The sequence below is a fragment of the Lontra canadensis genome, unplaced genomic scaffold (assembly GCF_010015895.1).
Source record: "Lontra canadensis isolate GAN:19392208 unplaced genomic scaffold, GSC_riverotter_1.0 scaffold30, whole genome shotgun sequence".
NCBI classification, from domain to species: Eukaryota; Metazoa; Chordata; class Mammalia; order Carnivora; family Mustelidae; genus Lontra; species Lontra canadensis.
In genome coordinates, this window is record NW_022631024.1 from 1,936,718 (window position 1) to 1,964,088 (window position 27,371).

A 27,371-nucleotide genomic window follows, 5' to 3' on the forward strand; every position below is an offset into this window, starting at 1 on the left:
TATTTGTATTTATATTTATCAGTATTTTATAATTTTCCCCCAGTGAACAATATTACATCAGAAATTTTTAAGAAGAAAGAAGTTAGGCAGTGCCAAAAGAGAGGTAAAGATAAAGTCTGGTGGGACCCGAGAGGAAGACGTGACCCCTCCTGCTGGGGAGGGGTGGGGGTGCTTGGGGGCGGGGAAGGTCCTGGAGACGAGGGGACCCAAGCGTGACCATTGCAGAGACTAGGACTTGGAAAGGGGGTGAATGCGAGCTTGGCACTGGGGGGTCAGCTAAGGTCACCACACATTTCCTGAGCACCAGGGCCTGGGGGTGGAGTGTTGGAGAAACAGCGTGTGCCAGGTACTGTTCTAAATACTTGACGTATAAATTTAATCCTCACAGCAATCCTAGAAGGTGGTCCTATTATTACCCCCCGTTTACAGATAGGAAAACTGAGGCACAGACAGGTTAAGAGATTTGCCCAAGGTCACACAGCTTGACGTGGAGTTGCCGGGACTTGAACCCAGGCGGTCTGACTCCAGCGTGCTCTTGATTGTAGTTGGTCCCAGGATGAGGGGGAGCTGGAGGGGAGGGAGCATGCTGCTGCTTCTCAATGGGACCCGGGCGCCCATTCCCACGCTTTCCTCTCCTTGGACAGAAACTGGCAATTACACCTGTGAATTCTGTGGAAAGCAGTACAAGTACTACACACCCTACCAGGAGCATGTGGCCTTACACGCCCCCATCAGTGAGTACCTTCTCTGGTTGGTGGGTGGTGGGGGAGGGGTGGGCCGGCCCCAAGGTGAAGGCTTTGCTAGAGGAGGGTGACCACGAAGGTGAGCTTGGCCCTGGGGCAATCCCCAGATGTCTGGGTCTGACCTGGGCCACCTTACTGTAGTAGCTGGCATAGCTGGGAAAGCCAAAAGCCTGAGTCACCCTCGGTCAGCTCATGGCGGGCATCACTCATCCGCTTCCTTCAGTGGTCCTGTCCTCACCTCTGAGCCCTTCTACAATGCGTGGTTCCTGAGACTCGGTGCTACGTGATGCCGCTAAGCCACGGCCAAGGAGACAAGACAGCTGCCTCTTTGCCCTTGCTGGTGGAGTGGGTAGAAAGCTAGAAGGGGCACTAAGCCAAGACTCAGAAGCCCTGGGTTTTAATCAGCTGGGTCTCAGGGTTGTAGGACCTTGGGCAGACCCCATCCTGTCTCTGGCACTCAGTCTCTCCCTTCTCCCTTGGTCTGGAAGAAAAGAGTTCTAATGGCCCTTCATGTGGGACATCCCAGCCTTCCAGTCTCCTGTTTGACAGCTTCCCTCCTCGGTGTCAGAGGGGGCTCCATCCTTAGATCCCCGAGATGTGGGCAAGGAGGGTATGAGAGATTTCGGCTAGATCCAACCAAGGATTGGTTTGCCAAGGCTGAAACAGCCCTTTGGATCTGGAGGTCTGTATGCCACTGGGTTCTATGCGGAACTAGGGGCAGGGCTTGGCTTCAGGTGGTACCTAGGGCTCTGGCTTGGGGACCCTGGGTCTGAGGAGAGTATTTAGAAGAACCTACACTGACTACAGAAGTCCTTATAACTGGAGTTGTATAACAGTACTCCTGTGTCTAGCTGCTTTCGCTGAGCAAAATGTCTATAAGACCCGTACACGGTGTTGTGTAAATCAGTTCATTCTGCCTGACTGCTGAGCCGTGTTCCTTTTTGTGAAAATCCCCACCCTTGGTTTAGCCCTGTGCTGCTTCATTTCGGTTGGTTCCTGTTTTAGGCTCTTAAGAATGAAGCTGCTATGAAGGTGTTTGTAGGAGGCTTTTTGAGGGCGCATGTGTTTATTTCTCTTGGATAAACACCAGGGAGTAAAATGCTCGGTCGTAGGGGAGAGGGTTGAACTTCGTAAAGACTTAAGAACTATTTTTCAAAATGGCTGTAGCATCTTAACGTTTGGAGGTGATGGGCTCTTTAATTCTAGCTATTACCGTGAGTGTGACGTGGTCATTTTAGTGTTAATTTGTATTTTCTTGATGACTGATGACCGTTGAGCACTGTTTCGTCTGCATTTGGGCCATTGTATATTTTACTCTAGAAATGATCTAAAGTCTTTTGTCCATCTTGTGGTTGGAGTTTGTATCATTAAGTTGTAAGAGCTCTATTTGTATATTCTAGATCCAGGTCTTACGTTGGACACATACACTGTGAATATTTTCTTCCCGTCTTCAGCATGCCCTTTGATTCTCATACACTATCTTTATTCTTTTTTTTTTTTTTTGTAATTTTATTTCTTTTCAGTGTTCTAAGATTCATTGTTTATGCACCATACCCAGTGCTCATGCAATACGTGCCCTCCTTAATACCCACCACCAGGCTCACCCAGCCCCCCACCCTCCTCCCCTCCAAAACCCTCAGTTTGTTTCTCTGAGTCCACAGTCTCTCATGGTTCATTTCCCCCTCCAGTTTCCCCCAACTCACTTCTCGCCATCTCCCCATGTCCTCTGTGTTATTCCTTGTGTTCCACAAGTAAGTGAAACCATATGATAATTGACTCTCTCTGCTTGACTTATTTCACTCAGCATAATCTCTTCCAGTCCCGTCCATGTTGCTACAAAAGTTGGGTATTCATCCTTTCTGATGGAGGCATAATACTCCATAGTATACATGGACCACATCTTCTTTGTCCATTCGTCTGCTGAAGGGCGTCTTGGTTCTTTCCACAGTTTGGCGACTGTGGCCATTGCTGCTATGAACATTGAGGTACATGTGGCCCTTTTTTTCACTACATCTGTATCTTTGGGGTGAATACCCAGTAGTGCAATTGCAGGGTCGTGGGGAAGCTCTGTTTTTAATTTCCTAGGAATCTCCACACTGTTTTCCATAGTGGCTGCACCAGCTTGCATTCCCTCCAACAGTGTAAGAGGGTTCCCCTTTCTCCACATCCTCTCCAACACACCTTTCCTGTCTTGTTAATTTTGGCCATTCTAACTGGTGTAAGGTGGCATCTCAGTGTGGTTTTTGATTTGAATCTCCCTGATGGCTAGTGATGATGAATATTTTTTCATGTGTCCGTTAGCCATTTGTATGTGTTCTTTGGAGAAGTGTCTGTTCATGTCTTCTGCCCATTTTTTGATGTGATTATCTGTTTTGTGTGTGGTGAGTTTGAGGAGTTCTTTATAGATCTTGGTTATCAGACCGTTGTCTGTAGTATCATTTGCAAATATCTTCTCCCCTTCCGTGGGTTGCCTCTTTGTTTTGTTGACTGTTTCCTTTGCTGTGCAGAAGCTTTTGATCTTGATGAAGTCCTAAAAGTTCATTTTTGCTTTTGTTTCCTTTGCCTTTGGAGACATACTTTGAAAGAAGTTTCTGTGGCCGATGTCGAAGAAGTTACTGCCTATGTTCTCTTCTAGGATTTTGATAGATTCCTGCCTCATGTTGAGGTCTTTTGTCTATTTCGAGTTTATCTTTGTGGCATACAGTATCTTTTGATAATTTTTTTTTTTTTTTTACAAAGTCTAATTTATCAGTTTTTTTCTATGGTTAGTACTTCTTGGGTCCTACCCAGAATGTCTTAGCTATCTCAAGATTGTGAAGACAGTCTCCTTAATTATCTTTTAGAAGCTTTATAATTTTAGCCTTTGGATTTAGGTCTGTGATCTTTTCAAGTTAACTTTTATGAGTGGTGAGAGGTAGGAGTTGATTCATTTTATCCCATATGGAGATCTGGTTGTTCATCATTTATTAAAAGAGTTTTCCTTTCCCCATTGCATTACATTGCAACCTTTGTTGAAAATCAGTTGCATGCCTAAGTATATATGAGTTTATTTCTGTTCTGTCAATCTATTTGTTTATGTTTATGCTAATATGGTCTTATTTACTGGAGTTTTATAGGAAATCTTAAATTCAGGTACTCTTGGTTTTTCAACTTTGTCCTTTTAAAAGAATATTTGTCCATTTTAGGAACTTTGCTCTTCCATACAAATGTTAGGGGAATTTCTAATTTCCATTTTCTATAAAAAAACTCAACTGGGATTCTGTTTAGGATTACCCTGAATCTATAGGCCAGTTTAGAGAGACTAGAACGTCATAATAATACTGGGTATTCCAATCCATGAATATGGTTTATCTCTGGATGTAGTCAGGCCTTTTTCTGTCAGCAATAATTTATATTTTTCAGAGCAGAGGTCTTGTACATATTTCATGAAATTACCTCAAGTACTTTGTTTTTTCTACTGCGATTTTTAGCTTTCCAATTACTCGTTGCTGTTACACAAACACACTATTTTTGTGTATTGATTTTGTGTCCTGAAACTTTGCTAAGGTAACTAATAGTGAACTAGTCCTAACAGCTTTTTGGTGAGTTTCTTAGGATTTTCCTTGTACATACTAATGTCATCTACTAATAAAGATAGCTCTACTTCTTCCTTTCCAGTCTGTATTTGTCTTAATATTTTTTTCATCTCACTATACTGGTTAGGACCCTCCAGTACAATGTTGAATAGAAGAATTGAGTATTTCTGTCTTTTTCCTAATCATAGGGTTCAGTTTTTCACCATGAAGAGTAATCACTTTCATCATTAAGAATTATAGTAGCTGAAGTAGGTTTTTATAAATGCCCTTTATCAGTTGAGGAGGTGACCTTTTATTCCTGGTTCACTGAAATTTTCTGTCATAAATCACTGTTTTATGTTTTTTCCTCCGTGTATTGAAATGATTTCTGTGATTCTTTTATTCTGATAATGTGGTATATTACATGGATTAATTTGTTTTATTTTGTTTTGTTTTTTAAAGATTTTGTTTATTTAACACACAGCACAACCAGGGATAACAGCAGGCAGAGGGAGAGGGAGAAGCAGGCTCCCCGCTGAGCAAGGAGCCTGATGTGGGGCTCCATCATAGGACCCTGGATCATGACCCGAGCCAACGGCAGACACTTAACGGACTGAGCCACTCAGGCACCCTTGTTATCGTAGGTCTTAAATAAATCACCATGCCAGTACTTTACTAAAATACATTAAAACAGTAAGAGTCCCAACTATGAAATGAACTGAAGAAACTTACAATGTTAGGATGTTTCCTCTTTGCCAGGAGAGTGACTTTCTTCTTTGAAACTCCTTTTTCTTGGAAAGGCATCTAAATTACTTTAAGACCTAGGGCAGTTTGTAGAGTTATTTGCTTTTAAGAATATATTTTCTGATCACTTCTATCTAATATTCCCCAGGATTTTACCTGGTTTTTGGTATCACTCCCAAAACTGACTTCTCAAAGCTAGGGAGCTGCAGTCCTAGAATTAGCCGTGCCCCATGAATATCAGTGGTTTGTTAATTGATGGTCATAATCAAGAAAATAAATATTTCTGGTGCGGTTTTTTACAACAGTATTGAGACATACTGTCCTACAGTAACGTGCCTGTATTTAAAGTGTACAGTTTGATAAGTGTATACACTTATGAAGTTATCACTGCAGTTGAGATAACACACATCCAGCACCCTAAAGCTTTTTGTGCTCTTTTATAATCCCTTACTCACCAGGTCCCCATCCCCAGGCAAACACCGATCTGCTTTGTTACTATGTATTAGTTTACATTTTCTAGAATATTCCATATATGTAGTATCTTACAGTATGTACCCTTTCTGTGTGGGTTTATGGGGGGTCTGGCTTCTTTTACTCTCCACGATTGTTTTAAGATTCATCCATGGTTGCATGTGTCAGTTCATTCCCTTTAACTGATGAGTAGTAGTGTTCCATTGCATGGATACACATCCCCCAGTTTGCTTGATTCACTTGTGGATGGACATTTGGGTGGCTCTGGTTTGGAGCACTATAGTACAAAGCTGCTCTGAATATTTGTGTTCAAGTCCTTGCATGGGCAGCTGCTTTCATTAATCTTGAGTAAACAGCTAGAGGAATGGAATAGTGGGATCACATGATAGGTGGACATTTAACTTCTAGGAAACAACTGAACTGTTTGCCAAGTGGTTATGCCCTTTTGCATTCCAGCCAGTAGCGTACTTCCCTTTTTTATAATGTGAGTTGGGTATCAGGCTAAAACTGGTCCCTGAGAATGAGCTGGGAAGAATATTTCCTGAGTGTAGTGTCAATTAGGTGAAGTTGCTTAATAAGGTTCAAATCTCTATTCCTTTTTAGGCTTTTAAAAAGTGTGTGCTTGTTCTATCAAGTATTGAGAGACAGGCATTAAAATCTACAACCATAATTATGAATATGCTGTTTCTCCCTTTACTACTGTCAGTTTTTGATTCATGTACTTTGAAACTTTGCTTTCAGGTGCATACACGTTGGATCATTATGTCTTGATGACTCTTTAAAAATTGTTCAATACCTTTATTTATCTCTTTAATTTTTTTTTTTTTTATTTAACAGGTAATAGCTCTTGTCCTGAAATCCGCTTTATCTGTTATTAATATAGCTACTACAGCTTTCTTAGGCTTAGTATTTACATGGTATATTTCTTTTGATCTTTTTCTTATAATCTTTGTGTCTTTCTATTTGAAGTGTGTACATATAGTTGGTTCTCACTCTTTTCTCTGGTAATCCCTGCCTTTTAAATGAAGTGTTTAATCCATTTACATTCAATATTATTTATTGATATGATTGGATTTTGTATTTCATATTTTTTGTATTTTGTATATTTTGTCTTGTTTTTTCTGTTTGTCCCATCTCGTTGTTCATTTTTTTCTTCTTTTCTTGTCTTCTTTTAATATTAATTGAGAACTTAAAAATTTCCTTTGTTAGGTTTCCAACTATACCTCCTTTTTTTCTTCAGTAGTTATTCTGTAGTTTATAATAGAGATCTTTAATGTGTTACAGTCTATGATGAATTCAAAACATCACAATAATCTAAGAACCTTATAACAGTGCATTTCCATTTACTACTCTCCTGTCCTTTGTGCTCTTCTGATATGTCTATGTGTATGTAAGTTAGAAATCCAACAGTTATTCTTTTTGCCTTAAACAGTGAATTATTTTTTAACTAAGAAATGAGGAAAAGTTTTTTTATTTTCTAACATATTTACTACTTCCTTTTCTTTCCTGTGTATGAATCTAAATTCCATCTGTTACCATTTTCCCTTATTCTTTGAAGAATTTTCTTTGACGCTTAATTGTAGGTCTGTTGGTGAAAGATTTGCTTAACTGAAAATGTTTTTATTTATTTTATATTTATTTTATTTATTTTTTAAAGATTTTATTTATTTATTTGACAGAGATCACAAGTAGGCAGAGAGGCAGGCAGAGAGAGAGGAGGAAGCAGGCTCCCTGCTGAGCAGAGAGCCCGATGCGGGGCTCGATCCCAGGACCCTGGGATCATGACCTGAGCCGAAGGCAGAGGCTTTAACCCACTGAGCCACCCAGAAGATGTTTTTATTTTAGCTGTCCTTTTGATGGATACTTTCTGTGCATATGAAATTCTAGGTTGAGAAATTTTTCTTTTGGCACTTTAAAAATGACATTCTTTTATCTTCTGGTTTATGTTGTTTCTGATGAGAAGTCAAAGATCATTCTTATTCTTCTATATTTAATGTGTCTTCTTTGTCTGGGTGGTTTTAAATAAATCTGTGTTACTGTTTTTTACCAGTTTGATTATAATGTATAATTTTTTGTGTGTGTCTCCTGTTTGGAGTTCATTTGAGTTTTGTGGTTCAGTTGTGTTTATATTTCTCATCAGATTTGGAAAATTTCAGTCAGTATTTCTGTAAATATTCTTATTACCCCATCTTTTTTCTGCTGTTGAGACTTTTTATTTGTTTGTGTATTAAACCATTTGGTGATGAAGCTCCTGTTTTCTCTTCGAGCTTCAATTTGGATGGTTTCTAGTACCTTGTCTTCCAAGTTTGCTGTTCTTTTCTTCTCTAGTATGCAATCTTTTCTTTTCTTTTAAAAGATTTTACTTATTTATTTGACAGACAGAGATCACAAGTGGCAGAGAGGCAGGCAGAGAGAGGAGGGGAAGCAGGCTCTGCAGAGCAGAGAGCCCAATGTAAGGCTCAATCCCAGGAGGTTGGGATCATGATCTGAGCTGAAGACAGAGGCTTCAACCCACTGAGCCACCCAGGCGCCCCCACAATCTTTTTTATTAGAAAAATCTGTCAAGTGAATTTTTCATTTCAGCTATCCTATTTTTCATCTCTGTAATTTCCATTTGGTTCCTTTTTATAGCATTTTTTTTTCATTTAGTTCATATTATCCTTTAAATCTTTGAGCATATCTATGAAAGCTGTTTTAAGGCCCTTGTCAGGAGAGCCTGTCATCCTTGTCGTGTCTGTTAAGTGGTATTTTTCTCTTGATTATTAGTCACATTTTCCTGCTTTGCCTCACAAGTAATTTTTCATTCTGGGCTGCACATTGCAGTGTTTTGTTGAGCATCTGGATTTTGTTATCTTCCTTTGAAAAGTATTGAATTTTGTTATGGCAAATGGTTACCTAACTTACAGATCAGCTTTGTACTTCAGTGGTTTGTTTTTAAACTGTTAGGGTGGTTTCCAGTTGTTCTTATTCTAGGTTTAGAGTAATCCTTCTATGGCCTGACCTTTCTGGTCCCCGACTAAATTCTCGAGGTATTCAGCAAGGTCCGTCTTCTCTGGCAGATGAGAACTCAGACAACATCTCCTCATCTTGAGAGACTTCTGAATCCTTGCTCAGCTAACAGCCCTCAGTAGCGGTTACCTGCCAGACTTTTCAGAGGCTTTTTCTGTACAAATCATTCTGGCGTCTAGTCTAAGACTTTAAGGGGTTCCCTCTGTACATTTCTGGAGGTTTTCTTTTTTTTTTCCCTTCAAAATTCCTTCCTCTTTGTAATTCTGTCCTGCTAATTAATTCCAGCTCCCTTAGAAGCCCTGAAGTCTGACCATTGCCTCCCCCATTCAGCCCGACAGCAGTGCCTTCTTTGGGCTCCACTCCTGTGCCGTGGTCTGGAAGATCTTCAGGCAGAGACTGGAGTAATCACACATCAGGTCTTCCCTCGTGAATCACAGCCCTGCGCTGCCCTGTTCCGTGTATTTTGTCCAGCTTTACGGCTGAATCTCGCGGAGGGCTTAGTCCTACACTGGGGACTCTGGGATGGCCGGAGGATTAAGTTGTCCCGTTCTCTAACTAAAATGAAAACCCATGACACGGCGTTCCCAGATGAGAGTCCCCTTGCACCACAACCCCTGCAATCCCACCCCCAGCCTTTGAGCACGCTATTCCCATTTGCCTCAGATGGGTCTCCACCCTCCTCTGCCCCATGAGAGTGTCAGGGAGACCCCCTGCTCTCTTTGCGCTCTTGGTAACCCCATGGTTATTTTTCTGGAATCCTTGTGGTCTCTGATTGATTGATTGATTTTGCTCCTATTGAATTTTTGGCTTTACAGAAAGGAGAGACCTCAGTGCCCTTGTATTTTTAAGTATCTCCCAGATGTAAACTTTTCATAGGTGTTCTATCAGCCAGTCTGTCTGAAGCTCGCTCTTCTTTTCCCAGTGAGAACTCGGGTAGGAATTGCAGCCTGATAACATTCCGTGTGAGAAGGTCCACAGATGGAGCAGACTGTTGAGTGAAAGGAGTTAGGAGTCTGTGAAGTTCATCCTGCTCTGTCCCTACCTGCTCTGTGACCGCAGAGTGGTTCCCATACCTCTCTGAGCTCCGAGGGGCTGCCTCTCCCTGGATATGCCTCGGGGGCTGATGGGAGGGTGACGCAGGGGCTAGGTTCTCACGTCTCTTCTCCGGCATCCCGTCTTTGGTGTGCTGTGCTTTTCTGGCCGTTCACGCAGTGGTTCTCTGATCCCACAACACATCTTGAGCACTTCCCTGTGTGTCAGGGAATGTTCTAGGTCCTGAGTGCATGGTTGGGCCTCACTGGTGGCGTCTACCCTTCCAGAACATTAAGACTAATGGGGAAAGAGATCCCATTCGAAAGATCACACCGTGTGTCAGTACGGGTGGTGATCAGTTCTGGGAAGGGAGGAGGAGAGGGGCGACTGAAAGACTGAAAGACCCATGACTGAGTGAGGTGTCGGCAGGGGTACCAGTCTGACACACTCGTGACACTCGTGCCAGACCAGCACGAGTTACCTAGGTGAAAACTGGAGGGAGCATCCTTCCAGAAGAATATGACATGTGCAGAGCTGCTAGGCTTGGAAGAGAGAAGGTGCTAGAGAATGGGAAATGCAAAAGGTGAGCCGGTCCCAGGCCAGGTGCCTGAAGATTGCCTGGATCGTGTGGTTTGTGGGTGTCCCCGAGCTCCCTGTCCTATCACAGAGGCGGAGGCTGTCACACAGGCCAGGATTTTGACATCAGGAATTACAGACCCTAAAAAGAACTGCTCCGGAGGGCCTTCTAGAAACCATCCTTCAGGGTAGAGCCTGGAGCTTGAGAATGAAAGCCATGTGCTCAGTGTGTTGCTCAGAAATTCTCTGTCCCTTGTGCCCAGGTTCCTGGGATGTGTGAGTGGATGGCACAGGGGACCACACGGCCTTGTGCAGGTAGCTTGACAAGCTTGAGCTTCTGTCTTAATCCTGACATGGACTTGCCATGTGACCCTAAACTGACTGAACATTCTGGGCCTCGGTGTCCTTATCTGTCCCAAGTCCCAGTAGTAGCTGCTTACACGTGAAGAGCCGTGTACCATTCACTGGGCTTCTGGGAACTTGGGTGTTCTTGGGCTCTCATAGAATCCCCATGAGGCCGGGCACACCACTTTTTTTGGTGGACAAAAGGGGTATGGGTCGGGGGGAGCTAAGGTCAAGAGAGGAGAAGTAAAGAAGCCCAGACCACAGAGACGGAAGGGGCAGGGACCTGGCATCCGGAGGTGGGTTCATCTTGCTTCACGTTCGGTCCACAAACTCCGCTTCAGGGAGGTAGTGGGGAGCTCAGAGCTAGAGCTCTAGACACACACCATGGAGTGTGGTATGTAGCTGGTTCTGTGGCTAAAAACATTTGGAAATGGTGAGACAAGCCACCCTTTAGATTGGCCTCCAGGGACCTCTAAGGTCCTTGGCTCCAAAAGGGAGAGAGAGAGAGGGAGGGAACATAGGGAAGTGTCCTTCCCTACCCAGACCTCTAGTTTGTGATTAAGAAAGCCAGAGTCCAGAGAATGGGTATTGACACAGTGAGGGACACCTATATCCTCTGCGGACGGTGGCCTTGGGAACTCCTTTTGGGGCCAGGGTGGGCCGGGGTGAGGGCTTGCTTAATTAAGGGGGCTGTGACCAGAGTGTCCCCCAGCTCCTGGCATCTGGCCACCACTGTGAATGGAAGAGGGGGTACCTCCAAGAGGACGGGGGGCAGCTGAGTGTTCTGAGCTCATCTCAGTGTCTCAGTGTCTCGGCTGAAGAGTGTGTCCCTGTGTGGCCTTGCACGAAGCCCTGCTTCCTGCTTCTCTAGGCCAGGGCTTGCTCGTGGCTGCCAGGAATGGCCCAAGGTAGAGGGTCAGGAAGTGCCTTTTTATTTTTTGGCTCTGAAAACAGTGGGTGAATTTTCTGATGCCCAGGATGGGGACACTGTCCTGGGACCAGGGGTATAATGAGGCCCCTCGCCCACCCCCCAGAGGGAGGGGGGCAGCAGCATTGAAGAAGCCCCTTCCTGTGCTGCCTAGTCCCCTTCTCGCCTTCGGGGGGAGAGTTGTCATTGAGCTGGAGACCACTGCCTCCCCGCTCCTCTTCTGTGTTGAACTTGGGAGTACGGCCAGGTTCAGGGCTCAGACTAGGGCCCCTGGCGGCGTGAAGGAGGCAGACTGCCGCCCGCCCAGGATGGCCAGAGGTGGAGCCCACCTGGGTGTCAGCCCCCAGTTCTCAGTGACTCTGTCTTCTGCAGAGGACTCAGGGGAGGGAGGCAGGGGGTCTGGGAAATGGTGACCCAGACTTCCCCAGACACCACTAGGGAACTGCTGCACTGCACTGACTTTGGTGAAAGCAGCAGCGTAGACTTCACGTGCTGTCCCTGAGAGCACCAAGTCTCCAGCACCCCTTCCCCCTAAAATCCTAGGGCTCCATGGAGCCGCTCTGCTTCCCCCCGCCACCACCAGGCAACCCTGGCGTGTCCCCGGCTGTCTGCTTTCTGTCCTTCCTTCTGAGCCAGCCTGCCTTGGAAGGAAAAGGCTTCGGAGCCAGTGTTCTAGAAAATGCTCTTTGGCCTGGGTTGACTAATTCACATGCTCCAACAGGTCAAAGGCAGCGTTCTTAGGCACTGAGAGCCTGGGTTGGTCTAGGGTTATGGGGGAGCCCTCCCAGTGAGCTGGTCAGTGTGTTAGTTGATGATCAGGCTTCCTTCAAGGAGAAGCTGGGGAAGGTTCTAGAATCCTGGACTTTCTTAGGCTCCGAGAGAGAGTGAGAGCCTTTGCACTCTGTGGACCAAGAAGAGGTTTTGACCCTTGAGCATGGGGTTCTGTGGCCCAAGAGACCACTCAGTCGGCCGGCTCCGAGGGCTCACGGGGACTGAGAGCATGACCCTCTCAGGTACTGCCCCCGGGTGGGAGCCACCGGACGATCCAGACACGGGCTCTGAGTGTTCGCATCCGGAGGTCTCCCCGTCTCCACGCTTCGTGGCAGCGAAGACCCAGACGAACCAGTCGGGGAAAAAAGCTCCGGCCTCCGTGGTCCGATGTGGCGCCCTCTTACACCGCACCCCTCCAGCCACCCAAACCCAGACGTTCCGCACTCCAAACTCGGGATCTCCGGCAAGCAAGGCGACCGCAGGTACCGATGGCCTCTGTCATGCTCGCACTTTGTCCACTCCCCACCCCACTCCACCTGCCACAGCTGTGCCTGGGGTCACTTTTCCCTTGCAAGAGCGAGTGGAGGTCCCGTGGCTCTCAGGGACAGGTCTGGGTCCCAGCTGTGCCTCTAGCTGGCTGGCTCTCACCATGGCGAGCCACCTAGCCTCAGTTTTCTTACTCTAAATCAGAGAGTTTGTATGTGACAGTTTGCATTTTTTTTTTTTTTTAAAGCGGGATACTATATTTTCCCAAGTCCTAGCCTAAGGAGTTAAAACTTCTTTTTAAATTAACTGCCAGCCTTTGAGACTTAAAGAGATTTTGCATAAGACATTTGAGTTCTTGCTGACATTGGAAAGTCAGCTCTGGCAGTGCTGGGCCCGCTTCCCCAGAGGGCAGCCGCTGGCGTGGGGCTGAGCCACAGCAGCCACCTTGAAGGGAGCACACACTGCCCAGTATTCCGTGGTCCTCACCACTCCCTCCTGCGTCCCTAACACAGTGGCCACGTGGCAGGTGTCATTTCTCATTGTGATCACGCTGTTGTCTGTCTCGCATCCAGCCCCGCTCATCCATTTACATCACCTGCCTGGACCCTCTTGGCATGAGTTTGCATTCCCCCGTCTTCCTGAAAAAATCTGAAAACTCATTTCTAGAAGAGTTGCTCCCCATGAAGCAGAGCTCTGTTCTCTTAGCCTCCCCCTGCCTGGTACTACCTGTGAAGCCCCTCCGTGGGCCCTAACCCAGCAAGAAAGCAGTGGACGCCAGCTGCGGTGTGTTCTGAGTCTGTGGCTGCAGGTGGCTACCAGGCAGTGAAGGGTACACAGCAGCCACCGTGCCTGGGAAGATTTGAGGAGACAGCAGCTGCTGAGTGGCGACTGTCAGGAATCCTCATTCCTGTCTGGGTGCGCTGAGCCTTGGGCTGCTTACCGGGATGTGCGGGGTGAGGAAAGAGTGACAATGTTGTCCTTCTGGAGCTGTGGGCCTTTCCTCACCCTCGGGAGGCCCAGAGCCAGCAGAGAGCTACACCAGCGATCAGACTGAGAACCGAGTTTAGTGAACAAGCAGATTGGACCCGCCACACAGTCAGGTGCGGGTTGGGCTTGCCTTTCCTCTGTGTTTCAATTTTGGGCAAAGATATGATTCTTCAAAATGTTTGAGGATAAGTTCATTGTGCTTAGGTCTTTCAGAAGAGGAGTAAGTAGTCCGTCAGCCTTGAAGGTAATGATTTTTCAGGCACTGCGCTGAGAAAAGCCAAGAGCCGTTGTGTTTTTGCAACAGCAGTCATACATTGGTGGGAAGCAAACTGGTCATCACGGGCTCGTTGACGGTAGATACTGGCTCAACTAAATAATGGGATCCTGGCTTTCAAGTCTTGCTTTTACTCTTGACCTTGTGTCTGGGAGCTTGTGCATTGACCGTTTTGTTCAGAGAAGTGCCTACAAGGGCCCTGTGGTCTCTCGTGTTTCTCATACCTCAGTGCCCCATAGTAAGCATCCAGCCAACTATGGGACGGGCCTCTGTCTGCCTCCATGTGACCTGGAAGGCTTGTGTTGGGGGTCCCAGAGCAGAGGACAGCAGGGGGTGCGCAGGGCCCTGCCCATCGGATCTGGAAGTTGTCCTCGCCCCTGTCCCGCTCACAGGCCGTGCTTCTTGGGTACGAGTGTGTCTACACACAGCACTCCCCTTGGAGCACTGCCCCTGGCTTTTTGGCCCAAGGTGCTGATTCGGGAGTAGCTGTTCCCGGTCTGCATGGTCCGCTGAGCAGTAGGGGACTAACTGTCAGCTCTGTGGTGCTGTGTCCTACTGAGATGGTGGTCAGGCTGCAAGGAACGCCTCCACAGGTGGGGAAGCATTGAAGGAATGCACAGGACAGAAGATGGAGAAAGGAATCCCATCCCTACTCCAGACCCTCTTCAGGAGACTGCATGTGTCTCAGCAACGAACTCTCCTCTTTCTACCACCCAGTGGGTTAAGCATACACCCACCTCCAGGACTGGGCAGTGTCACTTGCCTGTCTTTTTTGCCTGTAGAATGGGAACGACATTATGGCTGTCACAGCACCATCGGGAGGACTGTGGGAAACCACAGGCATCAGGTGTGCGGACTGTGCTGGCCACATAGTAGGTGCTCAGTAAATGAGAGCCTCCACCCCACCCCCCCCAACCCCACACAAAGAATTGAGGGGCGTTATTTGCTGATTTACAGATGGTACCTTGAGGTGAGCCAATGGGTAGCTGTCAGCCTGGGCATTTCAGAGACACGTTTTGAAGAGTGGATCTTCTTGGGATGCCATCAACAGCCTCGGAGTCGGGAGGCATCGTTGGGCTCGGGAGCCCAAGCATGGAGCAGGGCCTGAAGGAGCTTCCTGGGGCTTCTTTTCCCATTGCCCTATCCTCGTGCAGAACCCCAGCCCCCACGGTCTGAGCACTTGTCCTTCTGATGTGGGGTGGGCTGGGTGGCAGTGGCATTTCCCAGAGTGGGCTCTGGGGATCACCATCTCTGAGGGATACTAAGGAATTTTTAAAATGGGCCTCAGTGGCTAAATGTATCTGGGAAGGCCGCACAACCACGCGGGTCTCTTTCTGGTGGGGCTTCTCAGAGCCTTTGATATCCCTGTGAGTTGTTTCCCCTTAAAAGGAACTGGGTCAGCTGCTTGTCCCAGCCAGACTTGCTCCCAGAAGCGTTTATGTCCCAGGGTAGCTGCAGCCCCATTGTGCCAGGAGCAACTGAGAAAAGCAGAGCTGCCTTCAAGCTCTGATTGCTCTGTCTCCGGACCTTCCACAGAGGGTAGGGGTGGGAGCTAAATTGGTCTATTTGCTCCTGCTCTGATCCCATCTCTTCACACGGTGCCAGGAAGGTGCCCCCTCTAGGTGGAGATGCCCCCGAATCCCGTAAGGATCCAGTCCCTTTCCGCGGATGAATTCGGAGCAGACCTCATCTCTGGTCTTCAGGCTCTCAGGGTGTGCGGCTGCCCCCACTCTGCCTGTCACACCGTCTCTCCAGGATGCCCTCCCTCCCACCCAGCAACCGCTTGGCTTGTAGATCTGGAATCTGCTGTCTGGCCCTCCTGCTCTGCTGGAGCCACTGCCAGAAAACATTCTGTTACCCTCCCTGCTCCTTGGTGGAGCCCGTGGCAGCAGATTCTGGCTGAGGAAGTAGCGCGTGGCAGGTCCCAATGACTTAGTGTCACACATGTGGCTCCTTAATCAGAGATGGGAGACCCAGGTCTGTTTGCCATCCGCCCACTCAGCTGGATTTCATGTGGGCATTCAGGTTACACACATGTGCCCCCCGTGCCTGCCCCTTCACCCACGCTGGGCGCTGTAGTGGAGGGGATCTTTTGTCTGGTGAGGTATCAGGCAAATCAGGTGAGCCCAAGGAACTGGAGGTCTGTTTTGGGGTCCTGGCACCCCTCGCTGTGCAGGTTCCCCACATAAAGCCCTGGGCGCTCCCAGACCCTGGACCAGGCAGTTCCCGGGTACCCTGGCCTCAAAGCCAGTTCCTTTTGGCCCTCATCGTGCTAACCACTCACCGGTGTTTTCTCACTCTCTCCTGTCCCCACCCAGCAGAAAGCGCTTTCAGTCGGAGAGTAGAAGGCAAAGCACAAAACCACTTTGAAGAGACAAATAGCAGTTCCCAAAACTCCAGCGGTGAGTGTGCCCTGTGACAAACATCGTGTGCTGTGGCCTCCACTACTCCTACACAGGGAGGCGGCAGGCGCTCTGGGCTGGGGTCTTCATGGTCCCCGATGCTATTCCTGGGAGGATGCAGCGGGCAGGGAATTAAGAGGGGGCCAGGGCCAGGCAGACACGGGAAGGGTATTTTCTTCCAGGGACCTGCCTCTGGGCCTCAGGGGGCATCTCCGAGACTGCTGCTCTTCGTCTCCTCCCCAGGGAGACGAGGGAGTCACCCTCCCCATTGCCCGCAGCATTGATGCAGATGGTCTGGGGAGGAGTGAGAGAGCTACTGCTGGGTTTTTAGAGTAAACGTTGCAGCCAGTTTCTTTCCAGGACAGGCAAAGGAGGTTACAGCAGAGAGGACTATAGCCAAAGAGCCAGAGACCCATGAGTTCTGGCCCCACTTTGAACTGGAGGCCATCCAAAGGGCCTCTGCCAGCCTCTGCCGTCTGAAGGAGGTTTGGCCGAGGTTCCTGGTGGTGTTTTGGTGCCCCCTGGCGGCGTTTCTCTCGCACCTTGGAGCAGCCAAAGGCCGCTCTCCCCAGACGGATCCTCTGCTAGCTTAGCAGGGCGCTGGGGGGCCCTGTCTGAGAAAGGCGCAGCAAGCCAGCCTGCACAGGGACGACCAGGGCAAGATGGGAAAACGGTTCTGATGCTGGGGTCACGTTAAGGTAGGGGACCTCCCCACCTCCGTGCAGCTGCAGTTCAGCTCAGCAGGTGAGGGGCTGGCATGTGCCTGGCACCGTGCTGGCCACCGCCTGGGCACAGACGGGGCGGGCAGTTGGGGCTGTCATGAAACAGCCAGGAGCCCAGACTTGGATGTGGACGCTTCTGCCCCGTACGGCGAGCTCCATCTCTGATCTCGAGCCGAAGTGTAAACCCCGTCGGCTCTACCTCCGAGCTGGTGCCTGGGGCCGGCGCCCTTTTCGCCTCCCCTGCGCTGTGAAGCGGGGCTCGCACACACGTCCCTGTGGCGGCGGGCTGCTGTTCTGGTGGCGGTGGTGGCAGTGGTAGTTTTAACTAAATCAGGCGACGTGGGGAGTGCCCCGAGGATAAGCGAGGGAGATGGGCTGTGCTGGGGGCTGAGAATGTCTGTGTAGCCCTGTAAACTGTAGAGCGCTTGCCGACTTTCTCAAGCCGCTCACCTTCTGAGACGTGTGACCCAGTCTCCAAAAGGCAGTGCCAGGAGCGACAGGGTGGCTTGCCCAAGGCCACACAGGAAGCAGGAGAGCCAGGACTGGGAGCGCCATCTCCCCTTAGCAGCCAGGCTGGACCCCCCGCCTCTCAGTCCTCCAGCACTGCTGCCTGGAGGACAGCAGGACGTGCGGCTGCCAGCAGCCACCATTTATTGAGCGCTTACTACGTGCCTGGCCTGTGTTCAGAGCTGTCTGTGTCTCCCCTGTTTTCATCCTTACCACAGCCCCGGGGTGGGGGCGGGGTGTCAGTGTTCTTATTAACCCCATTTTCTGGATGAGGAAATAGGCCCAGGAGAGGTCAGTCACGGTCCCAGGTCCCCAGTCCGTAAGGGACACCTGCTGCCTTTTGCCTTTGAGGCTCACCTAACAATGCCAAGAAGCAGAACCTGTCCCAGCACAGCCCTCCCCATGGCTGGTCTGGTGTCTGGTGCCAGGATCTAGAAGCAGCTCCCAGCTCCCTCTCCTTAAGTGGCAGCCACACAGGGACATTTCCTCATTCGAACTCTGTGGGCTCACTCTCTGAGAGTTGAGAGTGTCCTAGAGGCATGGCCCTGGCTGACCTTGCCCTGCCTGGTGCCCCAGCACCAGCCCAGAATGTGACCCTGGCTCTCAGATCCTCTTCCTCCTCCTCCGAGAGCCCCGATGGCTTACTGCTTCCTGAGAACAGAAGTAATGACAATCATCTCAGAGCACCAGAACGGGAAGAGACTTAGCTAAACTGTTTCTCTTTTGCAGAAACTGCAAGTCCCCTGATTTCCAATCCTTTCCCTCTCCTACAGAGTAAGTGACGGTCCCATGGGGGGCTGGAGAGGGCAAGGCAGGGCAGGGAGTGAACTCAGCCAGCCACCTGCTCAGGACTTCCCCAGAGCCCTTGCCCTTGGGCCACCCCTTGGCAGAGCTGGCAGCCAGCAGAGGCAGGAGGAGGGGCCGGCCCCAGGTGGGAGGGGGAGTCCGGATAGGGGACAAGGCAGAGCCTGACTACAGGCATCCTGCTTCCGCCCCCCGCCCCCCACCGGCCCTAGCAGGAACCCAGGCCTTCCTGTAGCTACTCATGGGGGCGGCCTCAGGACATCTCTTCCAGGCCCATCTCAGCCACCCTTTACGTCTCTTCCTTACTCCTCTTTGATCCCCTTCTTTCCTCGTCCTTCCACTTTTCCCTGTGCTGGGCATTGACTTGAGTTCTGGGGACACAGAGGTGGGAGGTCCCCCTGCGCACGTGGTTCTGTCCCGCACGCATTGTCTTCCCTGTCCTCACCTGTCCTGTGTCCTCTCACCTTCCTGTGGTCTTCTCCACCTCCTACCCTGTTCTCCCGCTCACTGCCCGTTCCCTTTAGGGCCCTCTGTGCTCTTCACCTGGTTTTCGTTTCATTCATACACTCACGTCTTTGTTTCCTCAGCGGGGACGTCTGCACTCCTGCCTGCCGAGGATGGGCTGTGGGGCATGCGGGACATGGTCTCTGTCCCAGGACAGCACTTGGTCCGTTAGTGTCGCCCCATTCCCCTCCCCAGTGCCCAGAACAGTGCCTGGCACACAGTAAGCACTCAATAAATGTCTGTGTGATTGAACTAGACGGTCTCTATCTGCAGGTCTTCCTCCCTCCGTTGCTGCTCCTTCCCCCAAGCCTCTCCCTCAGCAGTTAGTAACAGGGGCAGACAGGCTGGGCCCAGAGCTCCGAGCGCAGAGCCCCAGCCGGTTCCCGGGCATCCAGGGTCGTTCTGCCACTAACGCAGCTGCCTTGTTTCTCCCCCTCCCGCCCCAGAACCATACACCTGTGGTGCCTGCGGGATCCAGTTCCAGTTCTACAACAACCTGCTGGAGCACATGCAGTCCCATGCAGGTAAGGGAGTCCCTGGTCTGGGCCTTCCTGGGTGCTCTTCCCGCCCCCCCGCCCCCCAGAGCTTGCCCGGAGGCCAGGCCTTCTCCGGAAATGGGCACAGGACCTGGGACCTGCCCTCAGGGAGCCCTGGGGCCCCACAGGGGAGGTCTGTGCTGGAGAGGGTGGTGGGCGCCCAGTTAGAGAGGGGGACGAGCTGAAGAAGGCTTCTGGAAGGTTGTGGCTCTGGCCCCCGAGCATAACCGTATGAGCTGACTGGGAAGGACCTCAAGGCGGCAAGGGAGTGTGGTTTGAGATCTCGGGGAGCTGAGGCGGGAGCTAGATGGGGCAGAGGGATCCTTCCAGGGCAGCCTGGGCCCAAGCCCCGTCTCCAAGTAAAGGTACGTTCACTGTGACACTGTCCCGGACATGACAGCAGCGGTCCTCAGACTGGAGCGTGCCCCAGGCCCCCAACCCTGATGCTGGGGTCTGTAGGTCTGCGACAGGGCCTGGCACTGGCGTTGCTGGCAAGTCCTCTGCCCCGCCATGAGTCTAGGGAGTATGAGGAGAGCCACCGGTGACAAGCTCCTGGCTAGTCGTTCACTGTCTAGGCGACCTTTTCATCAGCTGTGCGGCCACCTTCCAAGTATGTGGTATTAGCGCCCTCCTCTCTGCCATCCTGCTTTCAAAGCCACGTCTCCCGTTTTCAGGGTCTTTTCGCAGCAGCACCCCGCTTCTGGTCCAGTTTCTGTTCCGGTCGGGCGGACGCCACTGTGTGTGGTAGTGGCTAAGCCCCAGAGTCGCAGCGGTTTCACGTAATCACTGACTTCTGCTGTCCCAGCGTGGCCTGATGCAGGTGGCTGGGCTGGCTGGCCTTGACCATGGTGACCGAAGCTCCGTCCTCCCCGTGGCTCCTCAGTCCCCCTGTCTCAGACGGGGCAGCCGGGAGAGCAACAGACTTCCTCCTATACTACTTTGGATCACAAGTGACACGTGGTCCTATGTGCCCACATTCCGAGGGCGAGGAGCACGCCCAGCGCCACTGTCCAGGGACAGCCTGACACTTCGGGAGAAATGGGAACCTGGGGCTTCAGCTAGCCATCCTTGCCACCCCTCTCTACAAGGCCTCCTGGGGTGGGGGTGGGGGATGCTTGGAAGTGGGAGGAACGTCCTTGACACACTGGGCCGTGTAGAAGCAGTGGTCACTGCCGTGTCTGGGATGGTGACCGTTAACTGCTCGTGCCCCTCTTAGGGCTGGCCTGACCTGCACAGAGGAAGCAGGACGGGACCCTCATTTCTGTGAGCGTGTCCCCTCTGCGTTCATTGTGTCCGTCCATTCCCTTCTTCGGTGTGCAGTCGTTGCGTGACCACTGTCCCCTCGGCACTCAGTCACGTGCTCTTCGGTGTGTGTGTGGGGGGCTATTATTTATTTCTAACAAACTCATTAAAATCACAGCAGAGCCACTGTGGCAGCCAGGACATGTGAGCTCCAAGCTCTGGTGTACTGCCATGCCAAGTGCCCCGGTCAGTAAACGTGTCCCCCTGTCTGAGCTTCTCCATCTCGGAAACCTATCCTGCCCAGCTGTCCTCCCACGAGGCTTCACAAGCCTCTCCCCTCCTGCTTTCCTTGGCCGTCAACCATCCCTCCCCATGGAAGGCCTCGAATGCCCGCTGAAGGCATTCAGACTTGACCCCGTGGGAACCAGTGACAGGCACACCTCTTGGACCAGAGACTCCCACGGTCCAATGTCCGCTGACTCCCCTTCTGAAACCAGGACCTGCACCTGCCCCGCTGTCAGCTTCTGGAAGCTGAGGCCTGTTAGGGGAGGGTCTGTCTGGGTGCTCAGGCAGTGGGGTGGAGGCCATTAAAATGCAAATCGAGGCTGTGCCTGTGGAGCCTTGGGGCTCCCAGGCCTCCCGTCTTGTTTTCCAGGGGGAGCTTTAGGCTGCTTTGTTCTGGTCCACTGCTGGCAAAGAAAGCTTCACGGGCAATCCAGTGCAAAGCCAGCCTGAATTCCAGCCAGGCTGAGTCGGGATTAAAGGATTGACTCCATAGAGAAAAATTAAGCGTCATGATCTGTGCAGTTCACGGTGTCGCTGATAAGGGGGATCAGCCTCGAATAACACCAATCTCATTAAGAGGCTGCTGAATGGCACAGGGTAATTCCCCCTAATAAACTTCTTTTCTGTGCTGTAGGAAAATTTGTCTTGACCCCGGTGTCCATTCCAAAATATGTTTTGGGAGTCATCATACCAGCGATCGCTAACATTTAGTGAGCAATTACTATGGGTCAGATGAGGCTGTGCCATTAGATCTCCTGAACAAGCTGCCGTTCTCATCCCCATTATATAGATGAAGAAACTGAGGCTCACAGAGCAGACTCACTGGCCCAACGTTGCAGAGCTTGTAAAAGGTGTCTAACATCATATGAGCTCTCGCCCGGTCCCAGACCTTCCCTTGGAGCTGCTTTAGCAACTGGGTCTCAAGCTTCTCATCCGTGAAGTGGGCCAGTCAGTGCTCTCACAGGCTGGGTGAGGGGACTGATAATAACATCTGTCCCATATTGAAGGTCGTGGTATAGTCTCAGATACTGAAAAGCAACAGGTGCCTCTTTTCCCAACAGCTGCTTCCTACAGTGGCCCCTCCCCACGAGATGGCCTTGACTCCAGCTTCTCATCCAGCCCTTTGCTGATGGGGCCGGGCATGTGCACCTGTGGGACTTAGGGAGTAGCCACACTGAGTAAACGTTATTTTCTACTCAGGCTATAAATCAAGCCTTTTCACGGGCATTTACCAAGTACCTCGTCCATATCAGAGGCAGTATCAGTGGGATCTGGAGAAAAAAGTTGATTGAGCCAGCTAATACTAGATGATGTTCTCCACTGCTGGGTTGAGTCCTCTCCATTCTAGGTCCTAGAGGATAGGGGAATCAGCCTACAGCTTGCCCTTTGCCAGCATTTTGGTTAAGGGGGGGAAACGAGGCCCAGAAAGTTGAACCAGCTAGCTCCAGCTCCCAGCCCACAACCATGGCAGAGCCTGATTCAAAACTGTGTACGCTGGTAGAGAAGGGTAACAAGAACGGCTGCTGGTTTCTGTTCTAGAACATGTGTTTTCCCCATTTTTAATGTAATATAAATGTAATGTAATATCCACCCCTTCAAAGAAATCGGGAACTTGTGGGGAAGTTAGGAGATGAAGCCATGATCTCACTACTCAGAGCTACCCACTCTTGTTATGTCGGGATGGGCTTCTTTTCATTCATTTTAAAACTGGATTTATGAAGATAAGATTTTACATACATGGAATTCACCCATTTGAAGAGTGCGATTTGATCGTTTTGACATGTGATGGTCATCTGATCACGATTGCTGTCAAGATACGTAACATGACCGCATCCACCCAGAAGCTCCCTCCTGCCTCCCTAAACATCAGCTTCTGCTTCTTCAAATCAGCAAGACCTCTGGGCTCTGTTCCCATTCCCTGTCCCCGTGCTGCCCCCTGCGAACTGCTTTCAGGCCAGCCGGGCCAGTGGTATTACTCACCACATTTTTTCACCCTTTTCTGGGATCAGAACCTGGGTTATCTCTCCAAAAGTAGCAGAGTTGTGATTCACAGTTGTTTTCCACTGGAAGAGCCATTCCTGCGGCAGGTCATGCTTCATGGGTGGAAGTGAAAGTCCGCGGTCCCCTGCCCAACCCGACAGCCCCCGGCCTATTTTTGGTGCATGGATTGATTTATTTGACTTTCAAGTCTAAAATACAAATATAAATAATATGTATAAGTTGTGATGCGATCATTTCATTATGCCTTTTCTCTTGTTATCACAGTCTGTGCAACCACCTTTCTTTAGTGATTAGAATATGTTCCTTTGAGTGGATATCCTGGAGTTTCTTTTTTTGTTGTTTTTTGGGGGGGGGGGGTGTTTTTGGTTTTGTCTTTTCCTGGAGTTTCTTAGTTACCCTTGCAGGACTGAACATGGAGATACTGGGGAAGCCTCTTCCCTTGCTATGAAAATTGTGGCCTTGGCTTCCAGGGCCTCAAGCCTTGAACTGAGAACAATGGAAGATGCTGGCAACCCTGAGCCAGTGTCATTGGCCTGTTCATCTCCTTGCATTTGTTATTCTGCCTGTAAGATGATGTCTCAGGGGAATGAACCCACCACAACAACAAAAGCACAGAGAAATGATAGTAGAATATTAGGCAAGTAGGTTAATAGCAGAAACAGTAGGTGCCTATTGGAAATGGCCCAGAAATTAGGTACTCGGTGTGTGGTTCAGCAACCCATGGGGGATCCTACAACGGAAGACTGTGTGGTCATTTGTAATGACAAGCACGGTACTCAAGACCATTTCTGCTCAGAAATGATTCTATAAGAATGGCAAGGAGTTGCAGTGAAGGGAGGAAAACAGGCCTGTGCCATTTTGTCTGTCTTGTCTATTAGCAAGAGAGAGACCATGTGGGCTGGGGGTGGGGAGGGGCAGAGGGCGGGGGAGAGAGAGAATCTTAAACAGGCACCATGCCCAGCATGGAGCCCGACACGGGGCTCAGTTTCATGATCCTGAGATCATAACCTGAGCCGAAATCAAGAGTCTGAGTCTCAACTCACTGAGTCCCCAGGGCGTCCAGCATGTACCATTTTGATTCAGTTGCATATGCACAAGTAAACAGAAGTTAGGGATGTGATGGAGCAGGCATTAGGAATCAGAGACCTTGGATGTCTGTCCCAGCCCTGCCTTTGGTTTTTTTGGTGTGATCTGGGGCAGATCCTTTCCTGTCTTTGGGGGTCAGTTTCCATCTCTGACAGGGAAGGGGGTTGAGAACTTAGTATCCTATAGGGCTTTGGTTTGGTTTTGTTCCTTTAATTAAATATTTAGTCAATAAACTGAAAAGATGGGAAAGCACGCTTGAGAGAAGTGAGAGAATGTGAGGTCCCTTAGGCCCCTTGCTGTAACTGGCCCCCCTCACCCATTTCTGAGCTAGAACATGGGTTGTGTGTGGGGGTGAGGCCTCCAGGTCGAGTTGGGGCAGCAGTTCCCACCCACTGGGCAGTTACTCTGCACCTGGCCCCGTGCTCTGGTCTCTCCCTGCATTCTCTCTTGTTGGTCCTTCCAGCCCGTGTGTCCCACCCATGTGCTCATCTTCCTTCTTCCAAGTGACAGAATTGAGGCTTTGCAAGTATCGGAGGTTGAGCAGGAGCCAGGCTTGGGACCCAGGCCTGCGTCCTAGAAGTCTTGTTTGGACTTCACCAGCCCTGCTGTCATTCTCATCTTGTGAGTTGGCAGGCCTCTTGCACCTCAGGGTCACATGCTGTCTGTCCCCTTTGTGCCCGCAGCGGACAACGAGAACAACATCGCCTCTAACCAGTCCCGATCGCCACCTGCTGTTGTAGAAGAGAAGTGGAAACCCCAGGCCCAGAGGAATAGCGCCAACAACAGTAGGTCTCTCCCAGGCCAGAGCCTGGGGGCTCTCAGAGGACCTCCTTGTGCACCTCTAGCCCTGGCTCCGGTCACTGACCTCTGCTCCCCCATCCCACCACCTGTTCCTCTCATGATGGTGCGAGACCACGTCTGAAGCTCTTACACACCTAAGACCTCACCCGTGGAAATTCTGATCTCACTGCACAGGCAGAAGGAAGCCTGGGGAGAGGAGGTGACCTTTTTGTGGTCACAGCGCATGTATTGAGTCATAGAATCACAACTGGAATCCACTGTCTGCAACTAATGTAGGCTGCTCTTTCCTGATGCTGTGGCCTCATTTATTTTAGAGATTCCTATCTTAGGGGCAGTTCCTATATTGAAGAAGTTAGACTAGTTGGCTTCAAGAAGCTAGGTGAATGACGTGTGCAGCAAGTATGTTGCACATGTCCCACTGTATTCTCTTCCCGTGCTCATGGCAGGCATTACTAGTCAATCCCAGAACGTTATTCCTCTAAGGCTCACGGTGTGCAAGGTAAAACCTCCTCACAGTTCCTAACACTAGGTGCTTGAGCAGTAGGCTGCCGCCAGACAGAGGGACCTCAGATGCCAGGTTTAATGACATCTCTCTTTGTGTCCTCCGCCAGCCATTACCAGTGGCCTGACACCCAACAGCATGATCCCCGAGAAGGAGCGGCAGAACATCGCAGAGCGGCTGTTGCGGGTCATGTGCGCTGACCTGGGTGCGCTGAGCGTGGTGAGCGGGAAGGAGTTCCTGAAGCTGGCCCAGACGCTGGTGGACAGCGGCGCCCGCTATGGGGCCTTCTCGGTCACGGAGATCCTGGGCAACTTCAACACGCTGGCACTGAAGCACCTGCCCCGCATGTACAACCAGGTGAAAGTGAAGGTGACGTGCGCCCTGGGCAGCAACGCCTGCCTGGGCATCGGCGTCACCTGCCACTCACAGAGCGTCGGTCCCGACTCGTGCTACATCCTCACAGCCTACCAGGCCGAGGGCAACCACATCAAGAGCTACGTGCTGGGCGTCAAGGGCGCGGACATCCGCGACAGTGGCGACCTGGTGCACCACTGGGTGCAGAACGTGCTGTCAGAGTTCGTGATGTCGGAGATCAGGACGGTGTACGTGACAGACTGCCGGGTGAGCGCGTCGGCCTTCTCCAAGGCCGGCATGTGCCTTCGCTGCTCAGCCTGTGCCTTGAACTCGGTGGTGCAGAGCGTGCTGAGCAAGCGGACGCTGCAGGCCCGCAGCATGCATGAGGTCATCGAGCTGCTCAACGTGTGCGAGGACCTGGCAGGCTCCACGGGCCTGGCCAAGGAGACCTTCGGCTCGCTGGAGGAGACCTCTCCGCCGCCCTGCTGGAACTCAGTCACCGACTCGCTGCTGCTGGTGCACGAGCGCTACGAGCAGATCTGCGAGTTCTACAGCCGCGCCAAGAAGATGAACCTTATCCAGAGCCTCAACAAGCACCTGCTCAGCAACCTGGCAGCCATCCTGACGCCCGTCAAGCAGGCGGTCATCGAGCTGAGCAACGAGAGCCAGCCCACACTGCAGCTAGTGCTGCCCACCTACGTCCGGCTGGAGAAGTTGTTCACGGCCAAGGCTAACGACGCAGGCACCGTTAGCAAGCTGTGCCACCTCTTCCTGGAGGCCCTCAAGGAGAACTTCAAGGTGCACCCAGCACACAAGGTGGCCATGATCCTGGACCCGCAGCAGAAGCTGAGGCCTGTGCCGCCCTACCAGCACGAGGAGATCATCGGCAAGGTGTGCGAGCTCATCAACGAGGTGAAGGAGTCCTGGGCTGAGGAGGCCGACTTTGAGCCCACCGCCAAGAAGCCCCGCTCCGCCGCGGGAGAGCACCCCGTGGCTCAGGAGGACGATCGGCTGGGGAAGAACGAAGTGTACGATTACCTGCAGGAGCCCCTCTTCCAGGCCACCCCTGATCTCTTCCAGTACTGGTCGTGCGTGACCCAAAAGCACACGAAACTCGCCAAGCTGGCCTTCTGGCTGCTCGCGGTTCCGGCCGTGGGGGCCAGGAGCGGGTGTGTAAATATGTGTGAGCAAGCTCTTCTGATCAAAAGGAGGCGGCTGCTCAGTCCGGAAGACATGAACAAACTCATGTTTCTGAAATCCAACATGCTTTAAAACTTCGGGACGCTGACAAGGAAGACAAGAGAAAGAGAAGAGAAACGTTAGGAAAAAGAAAACCACATACACACACAACACTGTCGCAAAGAAAAAGGAATTTAAGTTCTAAACACTGTGGACCTCATTATAAACGCCCCCCCCGCCCGGAAACTTAAGTGCTTTTTCAGCGTGCGTGTGCATGTGGCGTGCGCACGCGTCTGAGCGCGTGGGCCGCGGGTGTGCAGCATGGGGGAGGGGGTGCTGTGCTCGCCCGCGCGGCCCCCCACAGCCTCCTGCACGCGTGCGCACACACACACAACCCTGGTGCGTGCACACGCCTGCTCGTGGGCGCCTGTGCATTAAGCTGGGTGTGTCAGGAAAGCTATGTGGGAAAGAGGGAAGACGCTTCACCTCCTTTTCTCAGTGAGGGGGCTGCAAAGACTCCGTTTTC

General features: G+C 50.8%; 1 protein-coding gene across 14 annotated transcripts in view; it reads left to right on the plus strand.

Moving 5' to 3' along the window:
- ZNF618 (zinc finger protein 618) overlaps positions 1–27,074 on the plus strand; it is a 170,199-nt gene extending 143,125 nt beyond the window's left edge. For 3 of the 14 annotated variants that reach the window (XM_032865669.1, XM_032865671.1, XM_032865674.1), the window contains 8 exons: positions 44–103; positions 645–734; positions 12,416–12,655; positions 16,239–16,322; positions 18,281–18,325; positions 19,306–19,383; positions 24,693–24,794; positions 25,422–27,074. In XM_032865669.1, coding sequence (XP_032721560.1) covers positions 44–103; positions 645–734; positions 12,416–12,655; positions 16,239–16,322; positions 18,281–18,325; positions 19,306–19,383; positions 24,693–24,794; positions 25,422–26,938 — 2,216 coding nt within the window. In that variant the 3' untranslated portion in view covers positions 26,939–27,074. The remainder of the gene's footprint in view (positions 1–43; positions 104–644; positions 735–12,415; positions 12,656–16,238; positions 16,323–18,280; positions 18,326–19,305; positions 19,384–24,692; positions 24,795–25,421) is intronic. The other 11 variants (XM_032865673.1, XM_032865675.1, XM_032865676.1 and 8 more) reach the window with 9 other exon arrangements.
- Positions 27,075–27,371: the final 297 nt, after the last annotated feature.